Source organism: Equus przewalskii, chromosome 6 (assembly GCF_037783145.1).
Source record: "Equus przewalskii isolate Varuska chromosome 6, EquPr2, whole genome shotgun sequence".
NCBI classification, from domain to species: domain Eukaryota; kingdom Metazoa; phylum Chordata; class Mammalia; order Perissodactyla; family Equidae; genus Equus; species Equus przewalskii.
In genome coordinates, this window is record NC_091836.1 from 27,359,517 (window position 1) to 27,385,484 (window position 25,968).

The 25,968-nt window shown below is 54.0% G+C and overlaps 4 protein-coding genes across 23 annotated transcripts in view; 3 read left to right on the forward strand and 1 right to left on the reverse strand.

The window, feature by feature from the left end:
- NLRX1 (NLR family member X1) lies at nucleotides 1-11,946 on the forward strand. 4 transcript variants are annotated; one of them, XM_008513393.2, is made up of 10 exons: nucleotides 1-1,244; nucleotides 1,871-2,001; nucleotides 2,567-2,636; nucleotides 3,107-3,195; nucleotides 3,757-4,376; nucleotides 4,775-5,596; nucleotides 8,606-9,201; nucleotides 9,480-9,566; nucleotides 10,358-10,609; nucleotides 11,066-11,946. In XM_008513393.2, the coding sequence occupies exons 2-10, from the start codon at nucleotides 1,932-1,934 to the stop codon at nucleotides 11,385-11,387; spliced, it is 2,928 nt and encodes a 975-aa protein (XP_008511615.1). In that variant the 5' UTR covers nucleotides 1-1,244; nucleotides 1,871-1,931; the 3' UTR covers nucleotides 11,388-11,946. The 4 variants fall into 4 exon arrangements, with proteins under 4 accessions (XP_008511615.1, XP_008511614.1, XP_008511616.1 ...); XM_008513392.2 differs by having other exon boundaries at nucleotides 5-317; XM_070623278.1 differs by lacking the exon at nucleotides 3,107-3,195 and having other exon boundaries at nucleotides 126-317.
- A 362-nt stretch (nucleotides 11,947-12,308) lies between these two features.
- On the forward strand, nucleotides 12,309-16,985 carry NHERF4 (NHERF family PDZ scaffold protein 4). Of its 2 annotated transcripts, XM_070623280.1 has the most exons (11): nucleotides 12,417-12,462; nucleotides 12,834-12,861; nucleotides 13,009-13,082; nucleotides 13,418-13,629; nucleotides 13,901-14,090; nucleotides 14,188-14,324; nucleotides 14,602-14,806; nucleotides 15,025-15,221; nucleotides 15,319-15,546; nucleotides 15,690-15,889; nucleotides 16,141-16,985. In XM_070623280.1, exons 1-11 carry the CDS (start codon nucleotides 12,447-12,449, stop codon nucleotides 16,151-16,153), a joined length of 1,500 nt encoding a protein of 499 aa, XP_070479381.1. In that variant the 5' UTR covers nucleotides 12,417-12,446; the 3' UTR covers nucleotides 16,154-16,985. The 2 variants fall into 2 exon arrangements, with proteins under 2 accessions (XP_070479382.1, XP_070479381.1); XM_070623281.1 differs by lacking the exon at nucleotides 12,834-12,861 and having other exon boundaries at nucleotides 12,309-12,462.
- A 762-nt stretch (nucleotides 16,986-17,747) lies between these two features.
- On the reverse strand, nucleotides 17,748-21,516 carry DRC12 (dynein regulatory complex subunit 12 homolog). 12 transcript variants are annotated; one of them, XM_008513389.2, is made up of 7 exons: nucleotides 21,414-21,513; nucleotides 20,987-21,068; nucleotides 20,488-20,553; nucleotides 19,969-20,088; nucleotides 19,390-19,482; nucleotides 18,221-18,351; nucleotides 17,748-17,939 (listed from the first exon to the last, which is right to left on the reverse strand). In XM_008513389.2, the coding sequence occupies exons 2-7, from the start codon at nucleotides 21,054-21,056 to the stop codon at nucleotides 17,811-17,813; spliced, it is 609 nt and encodes a 202-aa protein (XP_008511611.1). In that variant the 5' UTR covers nucleotides 21,057-21,068; nucleotides 21,414-21,513; the 3' UTR covers nucleotides 17,748-17,810. The 12 variants fall into 12 exon arrangements, with proteins under 12 accessions (XP_008511611.1, XP_070479383.1, XP_008511608.1 ...); XM_070623282.1 differs by having other exon boundaries at nucleotides 21,403-21,489; XM_008513386.2 differs by having other exon boundaries at nucleotides 21,338-21,468.
- Nucleotides 21,517-25,406: 3,890 nt separating this feature from the next.
- The window catches only part of CBL (Cbl proto-oncogene), an 82,564-nt gene continuing 82,002 nt past the window's right edge, over nucleotides 25,407-25,968 (forward strand). The window contains exon 1 of one of the 5 annotated variants that reach the window (XM_070623294.1): nucleotides 25,407-25,964. Coding sequence is in view for 2 of the 5 variants with exons in the window: in XM_070623292.1 (XP_070479393.1) it covers nucleotides 25,779-25,964 (186 nt within the window). In the remaining 3 variants the exon portion in view is untranslated. The remainder of the gene's footprint in view (nucleotides 25,965-25,968) is intronic. The other 4 variants (XM_070623292.1, XM_070623293.1, XM_070623296.1 and 1 more) reach the window with 4 other exon arrangements.

Genomic DNA, 25,968 nt, shown 5'->3' on the forward strand with positions numbered 1-25,968 from the left:
GGGCAGGCGAGGCCCCGCCCCGGGCCCGCTTCCCGGGCACCCGGCCTCTCGCTGTGCCCTCCTCCCGGGTCCCCACTGGCCGCGCGCGCCCGGGCTCGCCCTCGCCGGTGCCCGCTGCCAGGACCGGATGCAGGCGGGCAGGAAGCGCCGCGCGGGGCCTCTGGGAGCAAGCGGGAGACGCCGGCGGGCCGCGGGCTCCGGGCCTGGGCAGCCGCGGGTAAAGGCCCAGCGAGCCCCGTCGCCCCTCGCCCCCGGCGGGGCCGCTGCGCGGGGCGAGTGCCGCTGGGGCTGCGCGGCCGGACGGTAGGACGGAGCCGGTACGCTGCGTGGGGGGCACTCTGGCCGGCTCTCCGCTTGGGCTCCGAAGCCATCTGCATCTCGAGAGCTGTTTGGGACCCAGTTTGGGGCAAGGAGCGCTGGACCTGTGGGAGCACAGGCCCCGTACCTTTGTGGCTGTGTCCCTTCCTTTCTCACTGCCCTAGAGACTTGGGTGATCTCCAGAGAACTGCTCTCAGCACCCCCGACCCCTCCGCGAGTCCCATCTTGAATCAGTGGCCCTGGATCTCATTTTACCCCCTTGACCTACTTTCTCCAAGCTTTCTCAGCTTCATGGCTCTCTTAACCCTTCTCCAGCCCCTGGGGCTGGTGCTCTGAGCCCTAGCCCGCCCCTCCAGTGGTTGGCCCTGCTGGCAGGTGGGCCCAATGCAGCCAATTCTCCTTAAGTTTGCCCTGCCCTTAAGGAGCCACATCTCAGTGGAGACCAGGTGCCAAACAGCAGCATGCTCCATTTAAGGGAGCTCAGAGGGATCGGGAAAGACTTCCCAGGAGAAAGGCCCTTTGAGCAGAGTCTTAAAAGATTGGGTAGGATCTGGACAAGGGAGGAAGGTCATTGCAAACTGAAGAAAGTGTATGAACAAAGTTAGGAAAGTGTGAGCAAGAATTCAGTGAACCTGGCAAATGAACTGTGAGTCGAGGGCAAACTCAGAAAAATAGCTTGTGTGGGCCAGGTGTTTGGACTTTGTAGTAACCTGGGATTTTAGGGAGACAACTGGTGGCTGGGATGAGGGATTGGAATGGGATGAGACTGAAGGCAGAGGCCAGGAAGGAGAAGGGGGTCCTCGGAAGTCCTGGAGCGTCTGATGCAGTAGGAACGGGCTGGCAAAGCACTGGGAGGACGGATCAGTAGGACTGTTGACTGTCTGAAGGAGGGGCGAGGATTTAAAGACAAAGGTCGGATTTCCAGCGTAAGTCGTGCAACTGGGGAGATCTGCAGTAAAGTAACTTAAAGGGGAGGTGCTCCTAAAGGTGATGAGCTCAGTTCTGCCTGCATGAAGCTTGAAGCATGGGGGGCAGGATGTCCATATGGAGATGTCAAGTAGGAAGTTCATTCATGCATTTATTTATTATTTATGCCAGCCTCAAAGGCAGCTTACATGAAAGTCACAGAAGATAAAATGATAAAACCATTAAAACTCAGCTAAAAGGACCTGATAGCTAGGGGAAAAAGGCAGAGGGGGGCGGATAGTTGTTGCTGGAAAATGTTGGCTCAGAAAAGCCACTGGAAATGAACACAGGACTCACCTGAGCTTGCTTGCAGCCGGCCAAGCAAAAAAGGACACCTAAAGAAAGCACTTCACTGGGCTGGAGGTCTGGGAGAGGTGATAGGTGGTAGGAGATAAACGGGGATTGTTCAGGTGGGGGATATAGGAGAGGGAGGAGATCTGAAGGCCAGGCCAGGGCTTTGGCAATGCTGACATTTAAGGAAAGGCTGACACTCTCCTCAAGAGGAAGGCCTTTCCTTGGCCTGCATGGGGAGGTAGGGGTGGAAAGGTGGGGTGTGTGTGGTCCATTTGCACCATTCTTCCTGCAGGGGAACAGGATAGAAGGTGGTGTGCGAGATCCCTTGGGCTCCGACTGTCTCTCCTGCTGCCATGAGCTGGAGCTGCCATGTGCCCAGGGCCTCCTGGGGCCCTGGTTTGGGAAGAGTGTTCCAGCCAGCAGGTGAGCAGGAAGCAGGGGTTTCTGTTTTTACCTCTTCCTCTTCAGAGTCCAGAAGGTGCCTGCAAGAGAGCAGGGATCCAGATGTCAGGTGTGCTAGCCCCAGCTCTGTGGTTCAGTAGCTTTTGGCCTTGGGTAAGTCACCTCACCTCCCTGAGCTTCCTTTTTCCCATCCTAAAATGAAGGAGTCGGACTAGTGATCTTCGAGGGTCCCTGTAGCTACATAAGTCCAGGAACACTTGTCTGATTTTATTTTGCAGGCAACAAATATTTATTGAGTGTCTTCCATGGGCCAGACCCTGTGCTAAGTTCTAAGTATATAATTATGAACCAAAACAGATGTGATCCCTGCTCTCATGGGGGGTGGGCAGAGGGGTGAGACGGAAATGAATGTTAACCAAATAATTACACGATGAAGTATGAAATTGCATAATAACTGCTACAGTGGGGTGGTACGTGATGCTATGAGAGTAAATAAAGGGGGATTTGATATAGACGTGGGGTCTGTGTATTGGTGGCGGAATGTGAATGGGATCTGGATGCTGTTTCATCTCCTTTCTCTCTGTAGATGAACGTACCTCCTTCCTGATCCACTGGAGTTGGCCCCTTAAAAGGGAGCGTCCTCTTGGGCCCCCTAGGTGAGGTCTCAGTGTCATACCTTGGAACACATCTGGGCACAGCAGAGGAGCCTGGGAAGGGTCAGGCCTTGAGAGAGCTTGATCCCTGAGGGGGAGGTTGGTCTTCTGGAGGTGGGGAGGGTACAGAGTCAGCTACCAGGTCTAAGAGGAAGTTGGCTTACATCATCAACGGCACAAGTCACAGTGGTTAGCCAGAGGGAGGACCTGTGGGAAGTGGGTGGAGTCTGGTGGTGGCCAGCCTGAGTTCCAGGCAGGCAGGCAGCAATGGGGAGCTGGAGGGCTAGGAGTGAGGCCTCAGTCCCTGGGAAGGGTCTGAGAGTCAGACAAGGCTCTCAACTTGAGTGTCCAGGGTCAGGCCTGGATCTCAGAAAGCCAGAAGTCCGTCAGTCCAGACAGGCCTGGACTCAGAGCCTGTGCAGAGGCTGAGCCCGGTAGCCAAGCCCCGGCTCATCCCTTCTCCTTGCTCTCAGGGCCTTTATACGCCATCATGGAAGCTCAGCAGACAGTGGTCCCCCATCAGGGAGGCATGGACAGTGGTTCCGGGGCACCTCTGCAGCTGGTAAAGGGACTGGCTCCTTAGTGAGCCTGAGGAGGGGGGCTGGCTGGGATCCTGGTAGGGGGTCAGGGGGAGGGGCCTGGAGGGAGAAGCAGGCAGGAAGAAGGAGCAATAGATGATCCACTGCCATCATCCATCAGTGGGCCCACCCTTCCTGGCCCCATCATCCATCTGTCTGTGTATCCCTTCCTGCAACACTATTGCAATGCACACTTACTGTGTACAAAGCACTGGGAAGGATAGATCATCCCCATCCACCTTCTGCAGTCAGCAGAAGTCAGCAGTCAGGTGAAGATTGCATACGGATAACCATGTAGCCAGTCAGCCCAGGCTCAGCATCCCTCATCCTGTGGCTCCCCACTTTCTGCCACAGGGGCTCCAAGCTTTCTGGACAGTCTGTATTTTCTGAGAGAGTCCTGTGTGCCCAGCACCATTCTGGGCCCTGCATCTCCTGATGCTGTGTCTTGACTCTGCAGCCTCACCCTACCACCACCCTGGCTGGCCCTAAGCTTCTGCATCTCCCTGCCTGTTTCCCTGACCTGTTCTCCTTGCCTTCCCATCTAGAAGCTATCCAGCGGCACCGCCGGAACCTAGCTGAGTGGTTCAGCCGGCTGCCCAGGGAAGAGCGCCAGTTCGGCCCAACCTTTGCACTAGATACAGTCCATGTAGACCCCGTGATCCGTGAGAGCACCCCTGATGAGCTGCTTCGCCCCCTGGCGGAGCTAGCCCTGGAGCATCAGCCACCCCCAGCCAGGCTCCCCACACTGGCCCTGTCTCAGCTCTTTGACCCAGATGCCTGTGGGCGCCGGGTGCAGACAGTGGTGCTGTACGGGACGGTGGGCACAGGCAAGAGCACACTGGTACGCAAGATGGTCCTGGACTGGTGTTATGGGCGGCTGCCAGCCTTCGAGCTGCTCATCCCCTTCTCCTGCGAGGACCTGTCATCCCTGGGCCCTGCCCCGGCCTCCTTGTGCCATCTTGTGGCCCAGCGCTACACGCCCTTGAAGGAGATTCTGCCTCTGATGGCTGCTGCTGGGTCCCGCCTGCTCTTTGTGCTCCATGGCTTGGAGCATCTCAACCTCAACTTCCAGTTGGCGGGCACGGGGCTTTGCAGTGACCCTGAGGAGCCAAAGGCGCCAGCTGCCATCATGGTCAACCTACTGCGCAAATACATGCTGCCCAAGGTGAGTGGCCCCCTGCCCCGCCACCACTGCCCCCTGACTTGCCCCCTAAGCATTTTTGTGTCACAGGCCTGCATGTTTATTGGGTAGGAGCACAGGGCTCTTGGTTAATTCAAACCCTGCCCATCTACTTCCCAGCTGTGTGTCTTTGAGCAAGTCAACAACTTCCCCAAGCTTCTGTTTCCTTCTCTTTTTGAGTTGAACTGATCAAATGAGATACTGCATATTACGCGCTAGGCGCAGTGCCCTGGATCGTAGTAGGTGCTCAGTAATTGGGAATTGTAAACTATTATGGTTAGTATCATCTTCCTCCTTGGATACTCTGTCTTCGGGGGCTCCCTGGAGAGTGAGGCAATCAGAACACTAAGGTCTTTCTTAATCCTCAACCATGCTTCTCCCAGGCCAGCATTCTGGTGACCACCCGGCCCTCTGCCATCGGCCGCATCCCCAGCAAGTATGTGGGCCGCTATGGCGAGATCTGTGGCTTCTCTGATACCAACCTGCAGAAGCTCTACTTCCAGATCCGCCTCAACCAGCCAGACTGCGTGCACGGTGCTGGGGATGCGGGTGTCTCCACCACGCCGGCTCAGCGTGACAACCTGGTGCAGATGCTCTCCCGGAACCTGGAGGGGCACCACCAGATTGCTGCTGCCTGCTTCCTGCCCTCCTATTGCTGGCTTGTCTGTGCCACATTGCACTTCCTGCATGCCCCCACGCCGGCCGGACAGACCCTCACGAGCATCTACACCAGTTTCCTGCGTCTAAACTTCAGTGGGGAGATGCTGGAAAGCACTGACTCCTCCAAGTTGTCCCTGATGGCCTATGCCGCCCGAACCATGGGCAAGTTGGCCTATGAGGGGGTGTCGTCCCGCAAGACCTACTTCTCAGAGGAGGATGTCCGTGGCTGCCTGGAAGCTGGCATCAAGACGGAAGAGGAGTTTCAGCTAGTGCATGTCTTCCGCCGGGATGCCCTGAGGTTTTTCCTGGCCCCGTGTATCGAGCCAGGGCACCCGGACACCTTCGTGTTCACCGTGCCCGCCATGCAGGAATACCTGGCTGCCCTCTACATTGTGCTGGGTTTGCATAAGACCACTCTGCAGCGGGTGGGCAAGGAAGTGGCCGAGCTCGTGGGCCGTGTCGGGGAGGATGTCAGCTTGGTCCTGGGCATCATGGCCAAACTGCTGCCCCTGCGGGCCCTGCCTCTGCTCTTCAACCTGCTCAAGGTAACGGCCCCCGTGTTCCCCGTTCGCCCCTTGCTCCTCTCCAGGAAGGAAACTGCTGCTTCCCGCATAGCTGTGAATCCTCTACTTGGCTCTGCTTGCAGATTTGGGCAGTCTGACTGTTAGTGGGATCGGGGCAGCAGGAAGGGAGAGAGAGAAGCTGCAGGCTGGGGAAGGCTTGGAGGCTGGGAGGGGAATTGGAGGGCACAGGGACTTTAACAACAATCCTACAACCCTGACAACAGTTTTCTTCTGGCACCTCTCCTCCGGCTCTTGGTTGCTGGGAGGCAGGGGTCACTATAGTCCAGGGTCTGTCCTCTGCTCTGCGGGGCCAGAAACTTGGTTGTCTGCTCCCCCAGAGGTGATTAGACTCCAGGAGTGATGACTCATCCTAACAACATCACCAGAGACAGGTTTATAAAGCAGATGCCATTTTATTCCTTTATGCCGGGAGGATAAATGGCTTTGGTAATTGGTTTAGGACAGTCCATCCGGGGTGCAGGTCTGCTCCAGAGACCAAATTACAGGCCTGAGGACTGTGCTGTGAGCAGGGCGGATGCACTAAGTTTTTGAGGGGAAGAAGGACCCACTCTCTGCTGATGTCTGCAGGGGCCTTGTAAACGGAATACTGTTATCATCCCTTTTATAGATGCGGAAACTGAGCCTCACAGAGGCCACGCCACTTGTCCATGGTCACTCAGATAGTAAGTAGGATAGCTGGGGTCTGAGTCCAGGTTTGTGATTCCGAATTCTGTGCTCTTTCTGCCAAACTTTACTGATGTGTTCTATATATTTCTGTTAAGCTATGATGCCTTGCTAGGTAACCCTGGTCCTTTCTAGGAATGTTTCAGTAACTAGTCCTGAGGAGGCAGAGCCCTGGTCAGTCCTGGCAAAATTTTAACAAGTTTTCCCTTTTTTTTTTTTAAGAAGTTCTTTCTTTTTTTTTTTTTTAAAGATTGGCACCTGGGCTAACAACTGTTGCCAATCTTTTTTTTTTTTTTCTGCTTTATCTCCCCAAACCCACCCCCATACATAGTTGTATATCTTAGTTGCAGGTCCTTCTAGTTGTGGCATGTAGGATGCCGCCTCAACGTGGCCTGATGAGCGGTGCCATGTCTGCGCCCAGGATCCGAACCCTGGGCCGCCGCAGCAGAGTGTGCGAACTTAACCACTCGGCCACGGAGCCGGCCCCAAGTTTTCCTTTTTTTTTGGTGAGGAAGATTGGCCGTGAGCTAACGGCTGAGCCGGTCTTCCTCTATTTTTGGTATGTGGGACACCACCACAACATGGCTTGATCTGTGCCCAGGATCCAAATCTGCAGTTCCCCAGGCCACTGAAGCATGCAAACTTAACCACTCCCGACAGGGCTGGCCCAAGTTTTCCTTTTCATAGATAGCAAATCATCAGGGTTAAGAATAGAGATTCAGTAGGGCAGCTACCTGGGTTCAAATCCAGGCTCTACCACTGACTAACTGTGTGACCTTGCACAAGTTACTTAACCTCTCTGTGCCTCAAAGTCCTTATCTGTTAAGTGAGGATAATAATATAATATATATCACTGGCCTAATATGAGGATTAATGTATTCATCCTCAGGACCCGGCACATAGTTAGTGCTATTTAATTGTGTGTTAAACATGAAACCAGGCTCAGGCAGCCCACTTCTTCTCACACTGTTGCCTCAGCCAGGACGCTGAGGACCCCACCCCTTTGAGGATGTGCCCGTCTTGCCTGGATCTCAGTGAGAGGCTGCAGTCTCCTGACGGGATTCAGAAAGGCCCTCAGTTGTTTGAGAGTGCACGAGAATGAACACCACACCCACAAGCCCTCTTGGAGGTTGGGTTGCCTAGTAGAGAGCTGGTCCCGTCTGTTCCTCCATGATCCCGTGGATTCAGTTTCTCAGGGTGACATTTTCTCATCCCGTCACCAGACAAATGTCGGGGGAGGGGCGCATAACCTCCACGGCAGGAAGCTCACCTATAAAAAGTGAAAAAGACAAAACTGGACACTAGAGGAGGAGGCACGGAACGACCTCGTGGCCGCTTGCCGGAGGAAAGGGCCCTCCTGCCCTTTCAGAACCACTGCGGGGATGGGAGGTAATGTCGCAGAGCTCCCGTTTCTCCAACAAGTATTGGAGGGCCTGCTGTGTGCCAGGCAATGTGTTAGATTCTGAGGAAAAAGCAATTAACACGATCCCAGGGTTCTGCCCTTTTGGATTGTGCAGTCTGAACACGAGCAGGTCAGTGTATAATGAAAAATCACGGTAAGCACCTAGAAAGCAAAGTGCCAGGTGCTGTGACCGTGTGCAAGGGTTGGGGGGACCTTGTTTGGGGGAATAAGGAAAACCTCCCTACAGGAAGGGCATTTAATCTGATCCCTGGAGGATTTGCCAGGAAAAGAACTGGGGGAAAACGCCCCAGGCAGATGGTACCACTTTGAAGGAAGAGAAACCTTGGCACTGTCAAAAAAGTTTAAAAAAGAGAAAAACCAAAAGGGCAAGAGCAGAGTGAGTGAGGGTGAGAGGCCTGTGATGAAGGCACTGTGGTTGGCAGGGGCCAAATCCTTCAGGGCCTGGAAATAGGGGCGACATCAGGCATTGCTGCTGTGATGAGGATGAGGACGTTGAGGATGGTGATGTATTTATAAAAGCTAGCTTGGTACCAAACTGAATACATAAAATATGCTAATTCTTTCCCACCCCTCCCTGGGCTTGAAAATATATGAGGTGTTTGGGAAAAAGAAAGAATTTCCTAATTTCTGGAGTACATGAGACAAGTGTTGAGAGAAAGGTCAAATTGGGGCCAAATTATGAAAAGTTTTCTATTCCCTGTGGGCAGTAGGGAGCCACAGAAGATGTTGTAGGAGGGGAGTAGTATGATTAGACAAATTGTGCTGCAAGTTCAAGGGAGATCGCGAGGCTGAGGCTGTCAGAGAGAGTGTACCCTCAGCCAAGCTTTGCAGGCTGAACAGGCCCACAGGAGGCTGCAGTGCCCTCCTCCCGCTTCCTTTCCCAGGTGGTTCCTCGAGTGTTTGGGCGTGTGGTGGGTAAGAGCCGAGAGGCGGTGGCCCGGGCCATGGTGCTGGAGATGTTCCGAGAGGAAGACTATTATAACGACGACGTCCTAGACCAGATGGGAGCCAGTATCCTGGGCGTGGAGGGCCCTCGGCGTCACCCAGATGAGCCCCCCGAGGATGAGGTCTTTGAGCTTTTCCCCATTTTCATGGGAGGGCTTCTCTCTGCTCACAACCGGGCCGTGCTGGCTCAGCTTGGCTGCCCCATCAAGAACCTGGATGCCATGGAGAATGCCCAGGCCATCAAGAAGAAGCTGGGCAAGCTGGGCCGGCAGGTGCTGCCCCCCTCAGAGCTCCTTGACCACCTCTTCTTCCACTACGAGTTCCAGAATCAGCGCTTCTCCGCTGAGGTGCTCAGCTCTCTGCGCCAGCTCAACCTGGCGGGTGTGCGCATGACACCCCTCAAGTGCACGGTGGTAGCCTCTGTACTGGGCAGTGGAAGGCATGCCCTGGACGAGGTGAACTTGGCCTCCTGCCAGCTGGACCCTGCCGGGCTGCGCACGTTCATGCCTGTCTTCCTGCGTGCCCGGAAGCTGGGGTGAGGACCCGTCCTCCTGCACAGGCAGGAAAGGAGGAGATGGTTGGAGGTGAAGAGGTGGGAAGAGAAAGTGCTAGGGAAACCAGAGGTACTGAGGAAGGGCCAAGGGGTAGGATGAAGAAGTCTGGTGTGGGTGGAGGTGACAAGGGCAATAGAAGTGAGGGTGGGTGTGAACTGCAGAGGCAGGATGGTGAGGAAGGGGCATGGTGGATGGGCAGGCTCCGTGCTGAACTCCTTCCTGGGTTTCTTACCTCCCCTCTCGCCACCTTCTGCTCCAGCTTGCAACTCAACAGCCTGGGCCCTGAGGCCTGCAGGGACCTTCGAGACCTGCTGCTGCATGACAAATGCCAAATTACCACCTTGCGGTGAGTGTTCTGGGAGGGGGCCCGGAGAGAGGCTCTGGCCATCCTGGTTGCCAGCTAAGTAAAGTCAAGGGTGCTCCCTGTCTCACAATATGCCTGGCACAGGCCCGCCCATGGTGTCGTAAAGGGGGTGGGAGTCTAGACCTTGTCCTGCCCCCCCAGCTCCAGTATCAGCAGCAACCAGGTGGCAGGGAAGATGCCACCAGAAATAGGTGCTAAGAAAGCCCCTCACATGGCTAAAATCAGCCTGGGGGAGCGGGAGAAAAATACCCAGGTCAGTTGCCTGGTAACTGTGCCACCAATCCCCGCCCAGGATTTCCCTGTCGCCTCGCAAGGATGACCCTAACACGGGGCACTCTGTAGATGCTCCCAAAGTGTTGACTGATTTACTAGGAACCCAGATGCCTGGGTTCTCGATTTCTGGTTGGAGAAAGAGGAGGCGGATGAGGAAAGAGACAGGAGAGAGGGTGAGAAGGAGGGGAACTGGGGTCTGGGAGGAGGTGCGATGGGGAAGAGGAAGGCAAGTGGTAAGGATTAAGAAGAAGGGGAGGGGGCGAAGGGAGTCAGAAAGGAGACTGAAAAGAGGGGAGAAGCCAGCTTCCACCCACTCTCCCTCCTCTACGCTGCGCCACCCTCATCCCCCTGTTTCTCCGTCCTCTTCTCCTGGGCCTGCAGTTCTCTCTGCCCAGGCTTGTCTCCACCCCAGGCTGTGTGCCCTTTTGGCCCAAGTCCCGATGCCCAGCACAGGGCATCTGCCATGGGCCCTCATAACCTTGGGGTGCTTGTGGCTGTAGGCTGTCCAACAACCCCCTGACGGCAGCAGGTGTGGCCTTTCTGGTAGAGGGGCTGGCAGGGAACACCTCACTGACACACCTGTCCCTGCTGCACACTGGCCTTGGGGACGAGGGCCTGGAGCTGCTGGCTGCCCGGCTGAACTGTAACCGACAGCTGCAGGAGCTGAACGTGGCCTACAATGGCGCTGGCGACGCTGCGGCCCTGGCCCTGGCCAAGGCTGCCCGGGAGCACCCTTCTCTGGAGCTGCTGCAGTAAGTCTCATCCCCGGTCCCATCGCCCCACCCCAGCCTGAGACTCTGTTCCCAGCCCTTCAGTCCTCCTTCCCTCTGTCCACTGTGCTTTTCCTGCCACAGGGGGTGGGCCTGGGCCTGTCCTCTCTTCCTGGCTTCTGTTTGATCCTTGTCGACCTGCTTCTAGGCCAACTCACCCCTCTGTGATCGGCACTTACCCTGCCCTGATATCCTACCACCATTCCTCCTGGGGTCCTGGTGGCCCCATTCCTGCTGTCCCTGGCCCCACTGAATCCTAGGAACCCCTGCCTTCCTCTGGCCACCGCCCTTCCTCTCTGACTTGTTGCAGACACTCACCCCATGGCCTTCTGCAGCCAGGGGATGAGTTGTGAGATGCCCTCGCTCTCTGTCTACCCCTCCCTGGCCCTCCTTCTCAGAGCCTTGCTGAGTGACATCTATTCTTCTCTCTCCTGCTAGCCTCTACTTCAATGAGCTGAGCCCAGAGGGCCGCCAGGTCCTGCGGGACTTGGGGGGCACTGCTGAAGGTGGTGCCCGGGTCGTGGTGTCACTGACGGAGGGGACAGCAGTGTCTGAGTACTGGTCAGTGATCCTCAGTGAAGTCCAGCGGAACCTCAAGAGCTGGGATCAGGGCCGGGTCCGGCGCCACCTTGAGCTGCTGCTGCGGGATCTGGATGATAACCAAGGAGCCACCCTAAATCCTTTGCGCAAGGCCCAGCTGCTTCGAGTGAAAGGCGAGGTCAGGGCCCTTCTGGAGCAGCTGGGAGGCTCCGAAAGCTGAGACAGTGGCAGCAGGCACCTAGCTGTGTGACCCCCAGCCCAAGCCCCTTCTCTCTGTGGCCTCCTGGCTTGCACTACTACTTCTAGAAAGATCCCTTCAGGGGTAGAGGCAAAGGAATGGGCACAACTGTGCCAGTTGCCCTCCTGGGGCATATCCAACCAGTGCTCCTAAGCCTGGAATTTCTAGGGTCGTGGAACATGATACCTCCTCTCCTTTCAGCTAGAAGGACCACAAGATGTGGCATTTTGGTGGCCAAATTGCCCTATAGTGCCACCACCAACCTCACCTCTCTCTCCTCTCAAGGAGCCTCTGATTGTGCCAGCAGGAGGCACACTTCCTACGTCTGCCTTGCCAGGGGTGTTGACATCCAGATGTGCTGGAGGGCCTCCACCTCCTGCTGTTAGGCTTTCTGTGGACACTGAGGGTGCCCACAGCCACTTTCCTCATTGGTGCTTTCTCCTCCCCCTCACGCCACCTTGATCACAACGGTATCTTTGCTCGGTTGCCTCCGGGGACATGTGCACTGACTTGCTGCTATTAAAAAAATGTGTGTCTTCCACCTACTGTGGCCTCTTCCTTGCTTGGTGGTTTCAAGGAAGGGCACTGTTCTTGGTTATTCGGGTTGAAGTACTGACCACTGTCTATTGCAAGTGGTTCCTGGACACTAGGTTCAGAGGCCGTGAGTGCTGGGTGGTTGGACAAGAACAAAATATTGAGGTAGGGGGGAGGCCATGCTGGGCCATGGGGCTCCTATGACCCTTTTCATATATACTTATCCCAGGCTTGGAATTACAGTGACCAGCAACCTACCTTTCTCTGCACAGCGAGGGAGCTGGGACAGCCGCAGGGTCTCTGGATAAAGTTGGGGCCCAGGAACGGGGGCGGGAGGAACACATACACTTCCCCAGAGGATAAGACTCTCTCTCCCCCGTTAACCATTACCCCACTGCTTCCAAGGCAGTGTCTTCGAGGAGGCGGGACGTGGGGAGGTAGGTGGGAGGGTCATCTGGTTTCAATGGACCTTGTCCCTACCTGGAGCACTGGGTGGTTGCTTCAACTATGGAGGCAGCTGCAGGTAGGAGGCGGGGAGAACTCCTCCGGAGGGGATATCAGGGCTGTCAGGGGGCAGATTGGGAGGCTGAGGCTGTGGGTCCAGGGCATGCTTGATGTTGGGGCTTGGAGCCCCTGGCAAATAGACTGGCAGTTAGGAAGAGGTGAGTGGACAAATCTGTCTTCCTGGTCCACGCCCTGTACTGATATGCTCAGATTTCTGTGCCAAGGACTGGAGGGAAGGGGAAGGGAGGAGAAGGGAAGACCCTTTTGGAGCAGAACAGAGCAGGCAAGACCTGAGTTTGGGGGTTCCCTTAAGTCCTTTCATAACCGTGGGAGAAGAGTCTAGGGGCTAGAAGGCGCCTCTCCTCCCCACACCCTTTCTCTGCCCAGCAGATCTTAAGGACACAGCCTCATTAACTCTGTAAGTGCCATGCTGTGACGCGTTGGGGAGTGGGGGAGGGAATCAAAGGTGGGGAGCTCTTCAGTTGGCATTAGCACGTCAAGTAGAGCCTAAGATCCAAGTCCAGATGGCAGCTTTCTCCTGCCTACATCCCTTGCCTCTTTGCAGGAAGTTTGAGTTTAACCCAAAGCTGGGCATTGATAATCCCGTCCTCTCCCTGGCAGAAGACCACGACCCCTCTGGTAATCCCCTTGCCCCCTGGGCAACCATTCTCTTTCCCCAGAGACACTAGCGCTCCACACAGCCTCCCATCTCCTTGGTAACCACTCACTCGGTCTCACTCTGATGACAGCCTTGGTGGGGAGTAGCTACGTGGGCGGAGGAGGGGGCGGGGCATTTCCTTCTGTCCCAGCCACTCCGTTCAAGTGATGTTCAGCTCCGCTGCTCAACACCTAACCGGGTAGAAAGCCCGCCTGGTGCCCTATCACGGGGGCAGGCTCTGCCAGGCACAAGGTGGCTAGTACTTGGGTCACATCCCTTCTCCTCTCCCTTTTCTGCCGCCCACCTCCCCCTCCAGAACTCTGGAGTCTGGAGCGGCCTCGTTTCTGTCTGCTGAGCAAGGAGAAGGGCAGAACTTTTGGCTTCCACCTGCAGCAGGAGCTGGGCAGGGCTGGGCATGTGGTGAGCATGGTGGAGCCAGGCACCTCTGCCCAGCGCCAGGGTCTTCGGGCAGGAGACCGGATCCTAGGGGTGAACAACCATGTCGTGGAACGTGAAGACCATGCAGTGGTGAGGTTGGGCTGGGACTCCCTGTGGTACAGGAGAATGTTCCATAGTACCTCAAGGAGAGAAAAGCTGGTTGGTCACCTCCCTGGGTATATGGGGGCAGGACCCAAGCCTCAATTTCCCCCACCTGCCAGAATTTAGGGGTGCCCAGGCCAGAACAGTTGGGTGAAGGCATCCAGAAAGGTGGTTCCCATGGTGGAAAATGTAGGTTCCAGGGAGGGGGAGTTGGCAAGAGGGGCCAGCCGCACCCTCACCCCGTGTGCCCTCTGCTTAGGTGGTACGCCGCATCCAGGCCAGTGGTCCTCGGGTGTTGCTGACGGTTTTGGCGCAGCATGTGCATGATGTGGCCCGAGCTCAACAGGGAGACGATGCCTGCCTCTGTCCTACTCTTGGCCCGGGGGTCCGGCCCCGGCTATGCCACATAGTGAAAGATGAGGGTGGCTTTGGCTTCAGTATCACCCAGGGTGAGCTTAGAGGCTCGGGAGGGAGGTCAGGATGGGGATCTCAGTCCCGTTCCAGGCAGGCAGCAGACTGAAACTTGCTTTTTTTTTTGGCTTCCAGGACATCGGGGGCCTTTCTGGTTGGTGCTGACTACTGGAGGAGCAGCTGAGCGGGCAGGGGTGCCCCCTGGGGCCCGACTGCTAGAAGTGAATGGGGTCAGTGTGGAGAAGTTCACTCATAACCAGCTAAGGAGGAAGGTATGGCTGCCTGCTTCCCCGCTCATCCTCCACCCATCTGGGCCTGGGGCCCCTGCCTCCGCAAGCAGACTCCCACCCCACGCACCTCTTCCCCTGATCTGATCTTGTACCCCCGTCACAACCATCCTTCCCTTTACAGCTTGTGCTAGGCCCTTCTCTTCCTTCCCCTCCCCAGTGCCTCAGGCCTGGGTCTGGGAATATGAGGCGCTGTGAGGAGATGCTGCTTCTGCCCTCCCTACCCAGGTGGTTGAGCTGATGCTATGCTGGTCCCCCACAGCTTCGGCAGAGTGGAGAGCAGGTGACCCTGCTGGTGGCAGGCCCAGAGGTGGAGGAAAAATGTCGCCAGCTGGGAATGCCTCTGGCTGCACCCCTGGCAGAGGGCTGGGCACTGCCCACCAAGCCCCGCTGTCTGCACATAGAGAAAGGGCCCCAGGGCTTTGGGTTCCTGCTCCGAGAGGAAAAGGGCCTTGATGGTCACCTTGGTGAGTGGGGCCCTGGGGGTGGGTAGGGAAAGTGGGCCTTGGGGTGGGCACACGAGTGTATACATACGCCTCTCAGTATGAGTGGTGTCCCTGTCTGAGCCCCAGCCCTGGGCCTCCGCCTCCGGGTACTCCCTGGTCAGTCCCCCAATGTGCACATGGTGGCCTGGGCTGGCACTGGGGGTAAGTAGGGAGGAGCAGTGAAGATGTCTATGTCCCAGGGCAGTTCCTGTGGGAGGTGGACCCAGGACTGCCAGCCGAGAAGGCCGGGATGCAGGCTGGGGACCGGCTGGTGGCTGTGGCTGGGGAGAGCGTGGAAGGGCTGGGCCATGAGGAGACAGTGTCCAGGATCCGGGCGCAGGGCTCCTGTGTCTTCCTCACTGTCGTCGACCCTGAGGCTGACCGCTTCTTCAGCATGGTGCGAGCTGAGGGGCAGGGGCTAGGGTGGGGGAGGAATGGAGCAGGGCTCAGGTGGAAGGGGAAGCAACAGTTTTGTCCCATCTGCCTCCTTCCAGGTTCGCTTGTCCCCACTCCTCTTCTTGGAAAGCACAGAGACTTCTGCGTCTCCCCAGGACACCTGCTCAGCCTCTCTGGTTGAGACCAAGAACCCACCAGTTGAAGACATAGCCATGCCTCCAGACTCATGTGGCTCCCGCCAGTGCTTCCTGTACCCTGGGCCTGGTGGTGGCTATGGCTTCCGACTCAGCTGTGTAGCCAGTGGGCCTTGTGTCTTCATCTCCCAGGTGATGGATGCCCCATGGGTCTTAGATCCTTTCCATCATTTGCCTCCTGATGAGCCTTCCTCTGTTTCCCTCCCAGAGCCTTGGAGTGCCCAGCAAACTTTTCCATGATGTTCCATGTTCTGTATCCCCCTCTACACCACCAGGTGACCCTAGGAAGCTCAGCTGCCCGGGCAGGGCTGCAAATGGGAGATGTGATTCTAGAGGTGAACGGGTTTCCTTTGGGTGGAGAGAATGACCTGGAAAGGCTTCAGCAGCTGGCTGAGGCTGAGCCACCCCTGTGCCTGAAGCTGGCAGCCAGATCTTGGCAGGGCTTGGAAGCCTGGAATCCCCAGGGTCTGGAGAGGTGAGGAAGAAGAGACAGACGGACTGTGAGCAGCCAGAGAAGGACAGTGGGGAGCCAGAAAGGACAGCAAAGCGGGAGAGCTGTGGGTGAAGCAGTGCGGGGCATGCAGGTTGAGACTTTAGGTCATGGTAGGTGGGGGCAGAAGGACCCAGGGAACAAGCCCCATTCCTGGGCATTCCATTGCAGGTCGGGGCAGGAAAAAGAAACTTTTCCTGTCCCTAAATGACCTTTTCCCTTCCCTCTCTACTTAGGACTGGGCTCTAGCCTCAGATCTGCTGTGGTGCTCCTCTGGTTGGCATAGACCTACCAAGTGACTTTCCTGTCTTAAATCTCCAGCCGGAGGTAGTAGGATTGGAGCTGCTCTCTTAAGCCAGAAAGTGGAGCTCTGGGACTCTGGACACCTCCAATCACAGGATTGCCCAGGGTCTCCCTCCCTTCCCATGGGCCCACCATCCAGAAGAAGGTGTGTCAGAGGCCCCAGGCAGGCCCACTAGGGAGCCTGCCCTGTGACTCCAGAGGAATCATGTGGGAGCTTTGGGAGTTGTGCCCCAAGGATGAAGTTCTGCCTGAGACTAGTGGTGTGATTTTGTGATTTATAATAAGAAATACATATTTGGTCTTCATCTCCTTTCCTGGCACAAAGGTCCTAAAACCCTTGGAATTTCCTAAGTAATAAGAGCAATACAAGTGTCTTCTGTTATTTATAACAAGCCCCTTTCAACGACACCTAGTTTTGTTAATGAGGTGACTGTTGGAAAGCACCTAAGGATAGGGAACTGGTTGCCAGGGAAATGAGCCATGTGATTGGAAGGTTGGAACTTCCAGCCTTACCCCCACCCCCACGCCACCCTTGACCTCCTGGGAGTGATCACCAATGACCAATGGTTTAATCAATCATGGCTATGTAATGAAGTCTCCATAAAAACCAAAAGGACGAGGTTCAGAGAGCTTCGAGGTTGCTGAACACGTGGAGGTGCTGGGAGGGTAGTGTGCCCAGAGAGGGCGTGGAGTTCCCATGCCTGTACCTTGTCTAGGCATCTCTTCCATCTGGCTGTTCCTGATTTGCATCCTTTCTAATAAACTGGTAATCCAGTAAGTAAACTGTTTCTCTGAATTCTGTGAACCCCTCTAGCAAATGATTAAATCTGAGGAGGGGGCTGTGGGAACCTCTGGCTTATAGCCAGTGGTCAGAAGCACAGGTGACAACCTGGACTTGAGATTGGCATCTGAAGTGGGGGCAGTCTTGTGGGACTGGGCCCTTAACCTGTGGGATCTCTAGGTAGATATTGTCAGAATTGAGTTAAATTGTAGGACACCCAGCTGGTGTCCACAGAAGAGTTGGAGAATTGCTCTGTGTGGGAAAATCCCCCACACATTTGGTGACCAGAAGTAAAGTAGTCCTGAGAGTGTCGTGGAAGAATACAGAGGAGAAGCTCAGGGTCTCCCTTTCAGGTGGGCTGGGCTAGGGGTGAAGCCATCTGGCACTTGCCCTAGGCACGGCTCCAGGACTCTTGGATATATGTCAAGAATTTGGAGACCAGTCACACCTTCCCTCTGTGGGCACCTTGGGTTATGGGGGCTGGTGCCTGGACACTGTTGCTCTATTATAGAATGGCCTTTCCCCACAAATCTGGCTGCCTGTGTTTGTGTGGGTGGGGATGGGGGTGATGGTTTGAAGGAACCAAAAGGGCCCCAAGCTCAAGGAGTGGGACCCAGTTTCTCTAGGACAAAGGTTGAGACCTTGTCAAATTTCTCTCCCATCATTCAGTCTTCTGGGCAATGTGTCAGCCAGTACTGAGAAGTCCCCGTGAGAGGCACTCATCTCTGCCGAAAAGCCATAGCCCACAGTTCTGCCGAGTTCTACATCAAGAGAGCTTTATTGCTGGCCTCAGAGAGCCCCAGAGACTAGAGGCTTGCAGCCTCAAAGATCCAGGGGGTTGAGTCCAAACTGGCGGAGCTGCTCCTTGTGCCTGGCGTGGAGTCTCAGCACATCCTTGTCCCACTGAGGCTTGACAGCTCTCAATTTGGCCAAGAGCCCATCCAGGCTGCCCTGCAGATACCAAGCTTCAGGCCCCAGGGAGGGAGGGGGCAGGGTGAGGGGGTGCCGAGGCTGGTCTGTAAGCTTTCCTTGCCAATGTTTTGTTAACGTTCCTATTCTTAGTAGGTAGGCATGGTTGTAGCCCCTTGCTGTCTGCCCTCAAGATAGAGCAGAGTTCCCTGTGGAGATGCTTCTCCTTCTTCCTGGTCTGTCATTATCTCACTAGCTGGGGTTCGTGGGGATTGAGGAGTGCTGGGTACTGGGATGGCTGGGTTTCAGAGGGGGGTGCTTACATGTAAGATTTCCTCATACTTGGCCTCCATGTCTGCCACATGGGCCCGAAGCTGAGCCAGAGTCTGGTCTCGCTCTCCGAGGACCTCCTCGGCCTCTCTCCTTGCAGCCTCAGCCTCCTTCTGGCACATCTCTGGGGGGTGGGGCAGAAGGATGAAAGAGGACAGGATGGTGACACTCTACCTTTGGATTGTCTCACAAAGTACCCCCAAAGTAGAACTTGAGTGGGATCATTCCAGACTCTCCCAGGGTCATCGACTTTCCCATACTCACTATAAAGAGCTGAAGTATACCATTAAGGTATAGTAGAGAGAGTAGTGGGTTTGGTACAAGAGATCTAGATCCCAAATCTGGTTGTCACTTACTACTTGTGTAACATCGGGCATGTCTCTCTCTGAGCCTCAGTTTCTTCATCTTTAAAGAGAGAATGACAACTACCTCACAGGCTTGCTGTGAGAGTTAAGTGTGATTATGGGAAAGCACGTAATATATAAGAGGTGCTCAATAAATTTTGATTGCATTTAAATGTGAGATGAGGCAAAGATTAGGAAAGGAACTCAGGATCTGCATGGCAGATAAGCAACTCTTGGATGTGTATAGCTAACCTAAAGCTATTTTAGGATAAGAAAGCTTTGAGGCCAAAACTGTGAAAAGTCTTGTGTGCCATGCTAAAATATTTCAACTCTATCCTGTAACCAAGAGGGAAGAGAGCAAAAACTTCCTGTTCTTTATATTTTTGCTTGTTTTGAAGGTTTATTCATTTATTCAGCAAAGTTACTCAGGATCTACCACGCACTGGGCCTTGAAGATATGGAAGTATATAAGTCAAACATTTTCCCTTAGTTTCACGTAAAATCAGCTGTACTAAGATGGGGTATGTTTTGCTCATGAGAGACATGGCAGTAGTGGTGAGTAACGACTGGATTTGGAGAGACCATTGAGATGGGGAAATGCAGTGAGAGACTTACGTCTTCTTTACTTATAACTTAAGATTTTTTGCCATCCTGAACCCTCTGCTCCAGTACTCAGTGGTAGGAGAGCCAGTGGAGAACGTGTTATGAGAGCCTGGGTTGTAGTCTTCTAGACAAGAACCATCGTAAGTCCACCCCTTCAGGCTCTGGACCTCATCAGTGGTCCTCTAGGAGAAAGGCTTAGAAGGTGGGAAGCCTACCTAGCTGTTCCCGAAGGCCCCTCACTTCTTCCTCCAGCCGCCTGCTGCGGGTCTCCATCTCCTCCTGCAGGGCCCGGCACTGACGGCTCATCTCTGTGTCACGGGCAGTGTGTGGCCAGGGACAAGGTGGGGATAGAGTGGTGGAGAAAGGCAAGGGAGTTGTCAGTGGGGAGGGCTCTGCTTCGTCGAGTGGGACAGGAGCATAAAGGCCTTCTTTGTTTTTCTTGCGGCGATTTAAAGAAGCTGGGAGACCCTGAAAACCTGGGGAAGAGCTCGGAAACCAGACCCCTTTCGTCCATGCCTTCTCCTTACTCACTCCCACAGGATGAAGAAGATAATGGCTTTGACTGCATTTTGTAACCCACAAAGCATCGAGCACATGGTATCCCTGCCCAGGATCCCAGAGGCCTTCCTTTGGTTCCTTCAGGATCCTGCCTGATTTGTGCTGTGCTGGGAAGGCTGAGACTGGACATGGCAGATGGAAGTCCTCCTCATCTCCCTCCCTTGCTTCCTTAGGCCCCCTTGGTTGTCTTCTTCCAGGCCTCTGTCTCTTGCCCACCTGCTCAACCGAACACGCACCTGCATATATGGCCTTCCCTTCACTTCGGGCCCCCTCCAGTTCAGCCTCCAGCCCTTGCAACCTCTGCTTCAGCTGGTTTTCAGAAGCCTTGGCTCGGCGGGCCTCATCCCTCCACAGAGCTGTGAACAGTCCCAGAGCAGCCCTTAGGACTGGCTGAGGACCCCATTGAATCAGCTCCCATGGGCTTGATGGACTCTGCCCACCTCTGGAAACTTGGTGGCAGGCCTCTAGCCTTTCATTCTCATTCTGGGTTTTTTTCCCCTAGGATCCCATAGGCTTTTCATTACTAAGAAGCAAAAACTCCCTCTGTGTTCTGGCTATAAAAAATAGCTACCCTTATCAACCCTCACTGCCCATCCCTTCCTCATAATCCCAACTTATGACAAATCTTTTTCCACTAGGGGATGGTTAGAGGTCAGCTCAGCCCCCCACCATAGCTCCAACCCTCCAAGTCCCCAAGGATACAGCAATGCTCATTGCCCCACTTCTATTGCCCCCAGAACTTCCGCCCTTCTTACCCAAATGGTCTTGGAGCAACTCTTTTTCCAGCACCGCCAGCCTGTGCATGGATTCGGCCTCCACACCTGCCCTGGCAAGTTGGCAGAACCTCAGCTTATCACGATCTCAGCCTTCCTTACTCCCCTCTCATCCTCATCCCATACTTGGACTTTCTTCCTGCAGATCTGAGGGCCACTAAATGAAGGATCTCTGATGGCAGAGTCTACTGAATTCACCACTGTGTCCTCACTGCCCAGCACATAGTAGGTACTCAAAATATGTGTGATGAGTATACAAGGAAGGCATAAAGCCAGAAGGGACTCAAGGGAGGGGGAAGGTGCCGATTTCCCCACCTTCCCAGCTCCGTGGAACCTGGATGTGAGGCTATGAAGGGGGAGGGCCAAGAAAGCTCCATGCTGACATGCAGAGTGCTGAGTTCTCTCTGGAGGACCTCTGCTTGGTCTCTGAGCCAGAGCACGGAGAAGTAGGGGGTGCCTACCTCCACCCACCCTGACTCACCGGCACCTGCATTCTTTTTCTTCTTCTGTGACCCAGCTTTCACCCCTTTTTCTTTGGTCTTAGGTGGCATCTCCTTGCTGTCCTGGAGGAGGGAAGGAACTCATATTTAGGTCTGTACGTGGGGATGCTTTCCTGACCCCCAGACTGAACTAGGAGTCCCAGGAGAGTTAGAGTTCTAGTCTCCAAGCCTGTCTCCCATACTTTCCAGAAGCTTCTGTGCTTGGTCTCCTTGGAAGTTTAGGCAGGGCTGGGGTCAGTGGGGAGGGTGGAGCTGTTTCTCTCTACCAGTCAGGCTCTATGTACAGAAACCATTCCCCTCAATCCTCTTTTGGAGAAAATAAATCTCAGTACCTGGTTCCTTCCCTCTTCCCATCATCGTTACCCTGCCTCTTCCAATCTGTAGTACCCTCTCTTGCCTGTGTTGTACCTTCCTGGAGAGTGACCCAGCCACGGGCAGGGGCAGAGAAAAGATCCAACCAGCCAGGAGCCTGAGGAGGAAACTGGGTTCTGGGAGCCAATCGAGTGTGGCAAATTTCCGTGGGGGGCAGGACTGAGAACTGGAAGGCTGGGTTTCCAGAGACTGCATGTTGTCCAGGCAACTGGGAAACATGGAGTTCACAGGAAGGTAGAATGGGCTAAATACAAAGCTTCAAATACCGAGGTCCCAGAAGGTCAATTCTCTTCTTATCCCAAAATCCTAAGTGTAGTTTGAGGAGAAAGGGCTTTGGAGCCAATTAGCTGCGATTCACTTCCATGTAGCACTGCCTGCAATTTGGAGACATATAAATCAGATCTACACATCTGAAATAATGCCATTGTGCTGATGCAGAGGAAGAGGACTGACGGCAGCCATTTTGGGCAATTTACATTCCTAGGTCTCATCAGCAAAATGACACTATTAGGCTTAAAACTGGAGATCCCCATCCAGAAGGCACTCTATGGTGTACGGGGGAAAGAAATGCAGGAGAAGGTAGTCGATAGAGTTTCCCACTTCAGAGACACACAGGAAAGGTAGACTCACGGACTCCAGGATGCCAACGTAGAGGGATGCAAATGGAGAAGAAGGGGCACTGGTTAGAGACAAGAGCCATGAGTTCTAGTCCCCATGTGGATATGTAAATTTGGGCAAGCCATTTAACTTCGCTCAGCCTCAGTTCCCTGGTCTTTAAATCTTTAATTTTGTAAATCCTGAAAGGCCTGGGTTTTAACCAGGCATTTGCAGGGCTATCTTCTCTCACTGTGACTGAATTTATCGCCTCTCTTCCCCTCTTCCCTTATGTGGTTGATTTTCCCATAGGTGCTGAGAAACTACTTTGCTTGGCTCCTGGCAGTATTGCGTTGGTTGGGGCTCCCTCTAGTGGACGTGTTTGACCTTCTCCGGAATCTCCTAAATTTTTCTATTTAAATTATTTATTGGGCAATGTTGAGGGTGCCTTCCTCTTGGGAATACTTCCTAGCATCTTGCTGGAGTCATGAGTGGTTGGAAAAGTAAATTTTAGGAAGGGAGCATGACGGGTGGCTTGCTGTAGTATGGGGAGCCTTGTCATCTGTCTGCCACCTGGATCTCTGGGCACCCTACTGGCTAGAATGAAAACAGCAAAAACGTCAGGGCTGTTCCCTTTATGCATTAAGGGAACTTCAGGCTCTTTTTTAGATATTTCTCTCTGTCTCTGTCCCCCTCAACATTTTCAGTCAGTTGGCTGTTCACAGGAGGAGATCTGAAGAAATAGCCATGAGATTAGGGAATAAAAAAATCCTTTCGCTGGGGAGTAGGCAGATTCATGCAGAAGCTGATTCATGTTTATTTGTCACCTTCGTGGCCACAGGCTACTTTTCTGACCCTTTGGACATTTTACAGATTAAAGAGAAGAAGCACGCTTGTCCTTCCAGATGCTTACAGTTCCAGCACCTGAGAGTCAGATGACCTTGTGCACATCTCCCAAATCTGGAGAATACTTTTCTTCTAATCTTGAAGCATGTTTTTCATTTATCCTTCCCCCAGAAGCCTCTCCCCCGTCTAGGAACACAGTAGAGGTTTCTGCTCACCCAGTCCTTCTCCTCATCTAGAAGCCTGTTTGGGGACATTTTCCATGGAATGATTTGTGTCTCCATCATGCTAATGCATGAAATGACATATTGAGGACAAAATACACACAACATATCATGCCTCAGGAGAGCATTTACTTTTCGAATATGTTCAGTCAACTGACTTTCAGGTGCAGAATGAGGATGTGGTTTGGGGTGAAGGTGAAATGGAATAAGAAGGGCGCCACATGTCACATGATGTGATACAAGCTGCGCCAGTTTAGAATAACCCAAGAATGAGAATGACGCTGTGATCAACAATCCAACCCCCTTGCTAGTAGATTTTGAAAATGAGCCAAGTAAAAATTGTGGAAAAAAGGGTCAATCTTTCCTTCTTTTTTCGTTAACCTCAGTTTAGAAGTGAAACTAGGAAAGGTCATTTCAGCAGAACTCTGTCTTCCTTTGAATTGGATGCCATCTGGGAGTTTTGAAGAGATGTAGAGAGAAGGGTCACTCTGCTTTATTCAAATGTGAGAGACAGGTCATCGTATATTGAAGGAAACACGGCTTACTGTGGGAGAAACACAGTGCAAATTATACAATTCCATTCTATACAGACTCTATTGAAGATAATACAGATTGGAAGCCTTAAACCAAGCCGGAGTTGTGTAGATGATCTAGATAAGCTCATACACAGCTCCAAGAGTTAATTTCTCACCTTACTCCATTAAATCTAGAATTTCACTATAAGGGAAAAAAACACTACCCTTGTATACCTATACTGTACTAGGTACTGTGGGAGACCAAAGTCGATTACACAGTATAGGATAAATTCATGTGTGGTAGGTGTGAGAAATAAATAGTTATGGAAATTTAGAGGAGGGAAGAATTATTTCTCTCTGGAGTGTCTAGTAAGGAGGACAATATCTGAGTTGAATTTCGAACAATGGATCGGACCTTAGTGCACACTTTAGGCAGAGGGAATGCTCTGAGTAATGGTGATGAAAAAAGAAAGAATTGTGGTATTTTGTGACTTGGTGAGTTACCCAGCATGGGATATATGTATACGGTGTAAAATTGCAAGGTAGTTTGGAGTTAGATCGTGACCATTAACTTCATTCAGGAGTAATGGGGAATGTTTAGAGTTTTTTTGCAATGCTGTCGGAACTATACTTTAGGAAGACTAGTGTGGTGGGAGGATGGATTGAGGGCTGCAGGAAAACCAGTGAGGACAAGGTTTCAATGGACCAGGGGAGAGAAAAGGAGCGCCTGCAACCAGTAGTGCTGGTACTAGGGATGTAAAGTTTTGACAATAACCTAAGAGCTTTGCCTAGATTTTTCCTTGGGAGATTCTTCTAACTCTTTCTAGATAGAAACTAATTAAAGGAAATTCTACTGATAGGAAATGATAATGTTGACTCCATAATCAATCTTAGATAAAGGCCATTGAATTGCAAGACAAGGATGTTGGGCTGAAGGGTCCTTGAGTTCAGGGATACTTTTCCCCCCCTTACTTGATACTTGATAAGCTTAATTCTCTAATCAGTCAAGGGCTCGGCGCAAGAGGGGGGGGGGGGGTGGGGATCTAAGGCGGAACCGAGTACTTATTGACACACCAGGACCTGCAAGCTCCCAAAGCCGAGGCTCAGAATTAGCAAATTAGGGCAGGGCACTTCCTTCTTTGGAAGGGAGTTCCTTTTTTTCAAAGTTCTTCCAACAGAATTTTTAGATTAGAGAAGTGGTAGTGACAAGGAACTGCATTTCTGTTCCATGAGAGGAGCGAGACCTCTGGCCGGGGCTCGCAGCTGTCTTACAGTTTCTGTGGTCAGGGCCTGATGCTGGCGGTGCCGACCTGCAGTGCAATGCGCTGAGCAGTGGAATCTTAAGTACATATTCAATTCCCAGAAAAGAAACTAGCGTTCAGAAGCCAAAAAAGGGGGAAGTGTCTTGTTTTCAGAAGGTCAGAGGGCCTGGAAGAAGAGCTCGCGGCCTGAGTGTCTCAAGCCTTTCTGGGGTCTAGTCAAGCTTGAACAATCCGTAGCATTCACATTCCTGTCCTTGGTCCCGACTTCATGAGGAGTTTAAAAACACCAGTGGGTGGGGAAATAACTTCCCTTTTTCTCCCACAGTGTGAAGAAGCAAGTAACTTTAAGCTCAATTTCCTCATTTGTCATGAATGGGAGAAAGAACAGACGTTAAGATTCTTTCTATGGCTACCTGTCTTAATTTAAATATTCCAATAACCCGCTCAAGGAGAGCCAATTTACAGCCCAGAAGGAACATGGAGGGCTCAGCTTCTTCCTGCCTAGTGCGCAGACTCCACATTAGACCCCGCCTCCCTCCATTCCCCGCTTCTCCAGCAGAGGGCGCAGGCGCGAAGGGTCCCTCTGGCCCCGCCCCAGGTGTAGGGGGCGGGGGAGGCGGCGCGGAAACTTGGCCGCCGCATTACCGGAGCTGCTGGCTCGGGAGCGGCTGGCTCAGGAGGGGTCGCTACCTAGGCCAGACGAGGCCGCCCGCTTCCCCGAGCTCCTTGCGCTTCTCCCGCCCCCGGCCTCGCTCTCTCTGAAGGGGTGCGCCCGCGCGGCTCCGCGCTCCGGCGCCGCCCACTTCCCTCCCCGCGGCCGCTCCTCCCTCCGCCCGGACAGCCGGCGGCGGCGGCGGCGGCGGCGGCGGTGGCGGCGGCCGGGAGAGGCCCCTCCTTCACGCCTCCTTCTTCCCCTCGCTCCGAGCCGGCAGACGCGGCTGGGCCCCCAACCCTCCCTGGGCCATGGCCGGCAACGTGAAAAAGGGCTCTGGGGCCGGGGGCAGCGGCGGCACCGGGGGCTCGGGCGGCCTGATCGGGCTCATGAAGGACGCCTTCCAGCCGCACCACCACCACCACCACCTCAGTCCCCACCCGCCGGGGACCGTGGACAAGAAGATGGTGGAGAAGTGCTGGAAGCTCATGGACAAGGTGA

Bases quoted from the DNA above. Each gene is read 5' to 3' on its own strand.
- NLRX1 (XM_008513393.2), top strand. From the start codon at position 1,932: ATGAGCTGGAGCTGCCATGTGCCCAGGGCCTCCTGGGGCCCTGGTTTG. The intron at 2,002-2,566 runs GTGAGCAGGAAG...TTCTCTCTGTAG, and splicing joins AAGAGTGTTCCAGCCAGCAG to ATGAACGTACCTCCTTCCTG. The intron at 5,597-8,605 runs GTAACGGCCCCC...TTCCTTTCCCAG, and splicing joins TGCTCTTCAACCTGCTCAAG to GTGGTTCCTCGAGTGTTTGG.
- DRC12 (XM_008513389.2), bottom strand. From the start codon at position 21,056: ATGCCACCTAAGACCAAAGAAAAAGGGGTGAAAGCTGGGTCACAGAAG. The intron at 20,554-20,986 runs GTGAGTCAGGGT...TTGCCAGGGCAG, and splicing joins GAAAAAGAATGCAGGTGCCG to GTGTGGAGGCCGAATCCATG. The intron at 18,352-19,389 runs GTAGGCTTCCCA...CCCACCCCCCAG, and splicing joins GGGCCTTCGGGAACAGCTAG to AGATGTGCCAGAAGGAGGCT.
- NHERF4 (XM_070623280.1), top strand. The intron at 13,083-13,417 runs GTAATCCCCTTG...CTCCCCCTCCAG, and splicing joins AGAAGACCACGACCCCTCTG to AACTCTGGAGTCTGGAGCGG. The intron at 13,630-13,900 runs GTGAGGTTGGGC...CCCTCTGCTTAG, and splicing joins AACGTGAAGACCATGCAGTG to GTGGTACGCCGCATCCAGGC.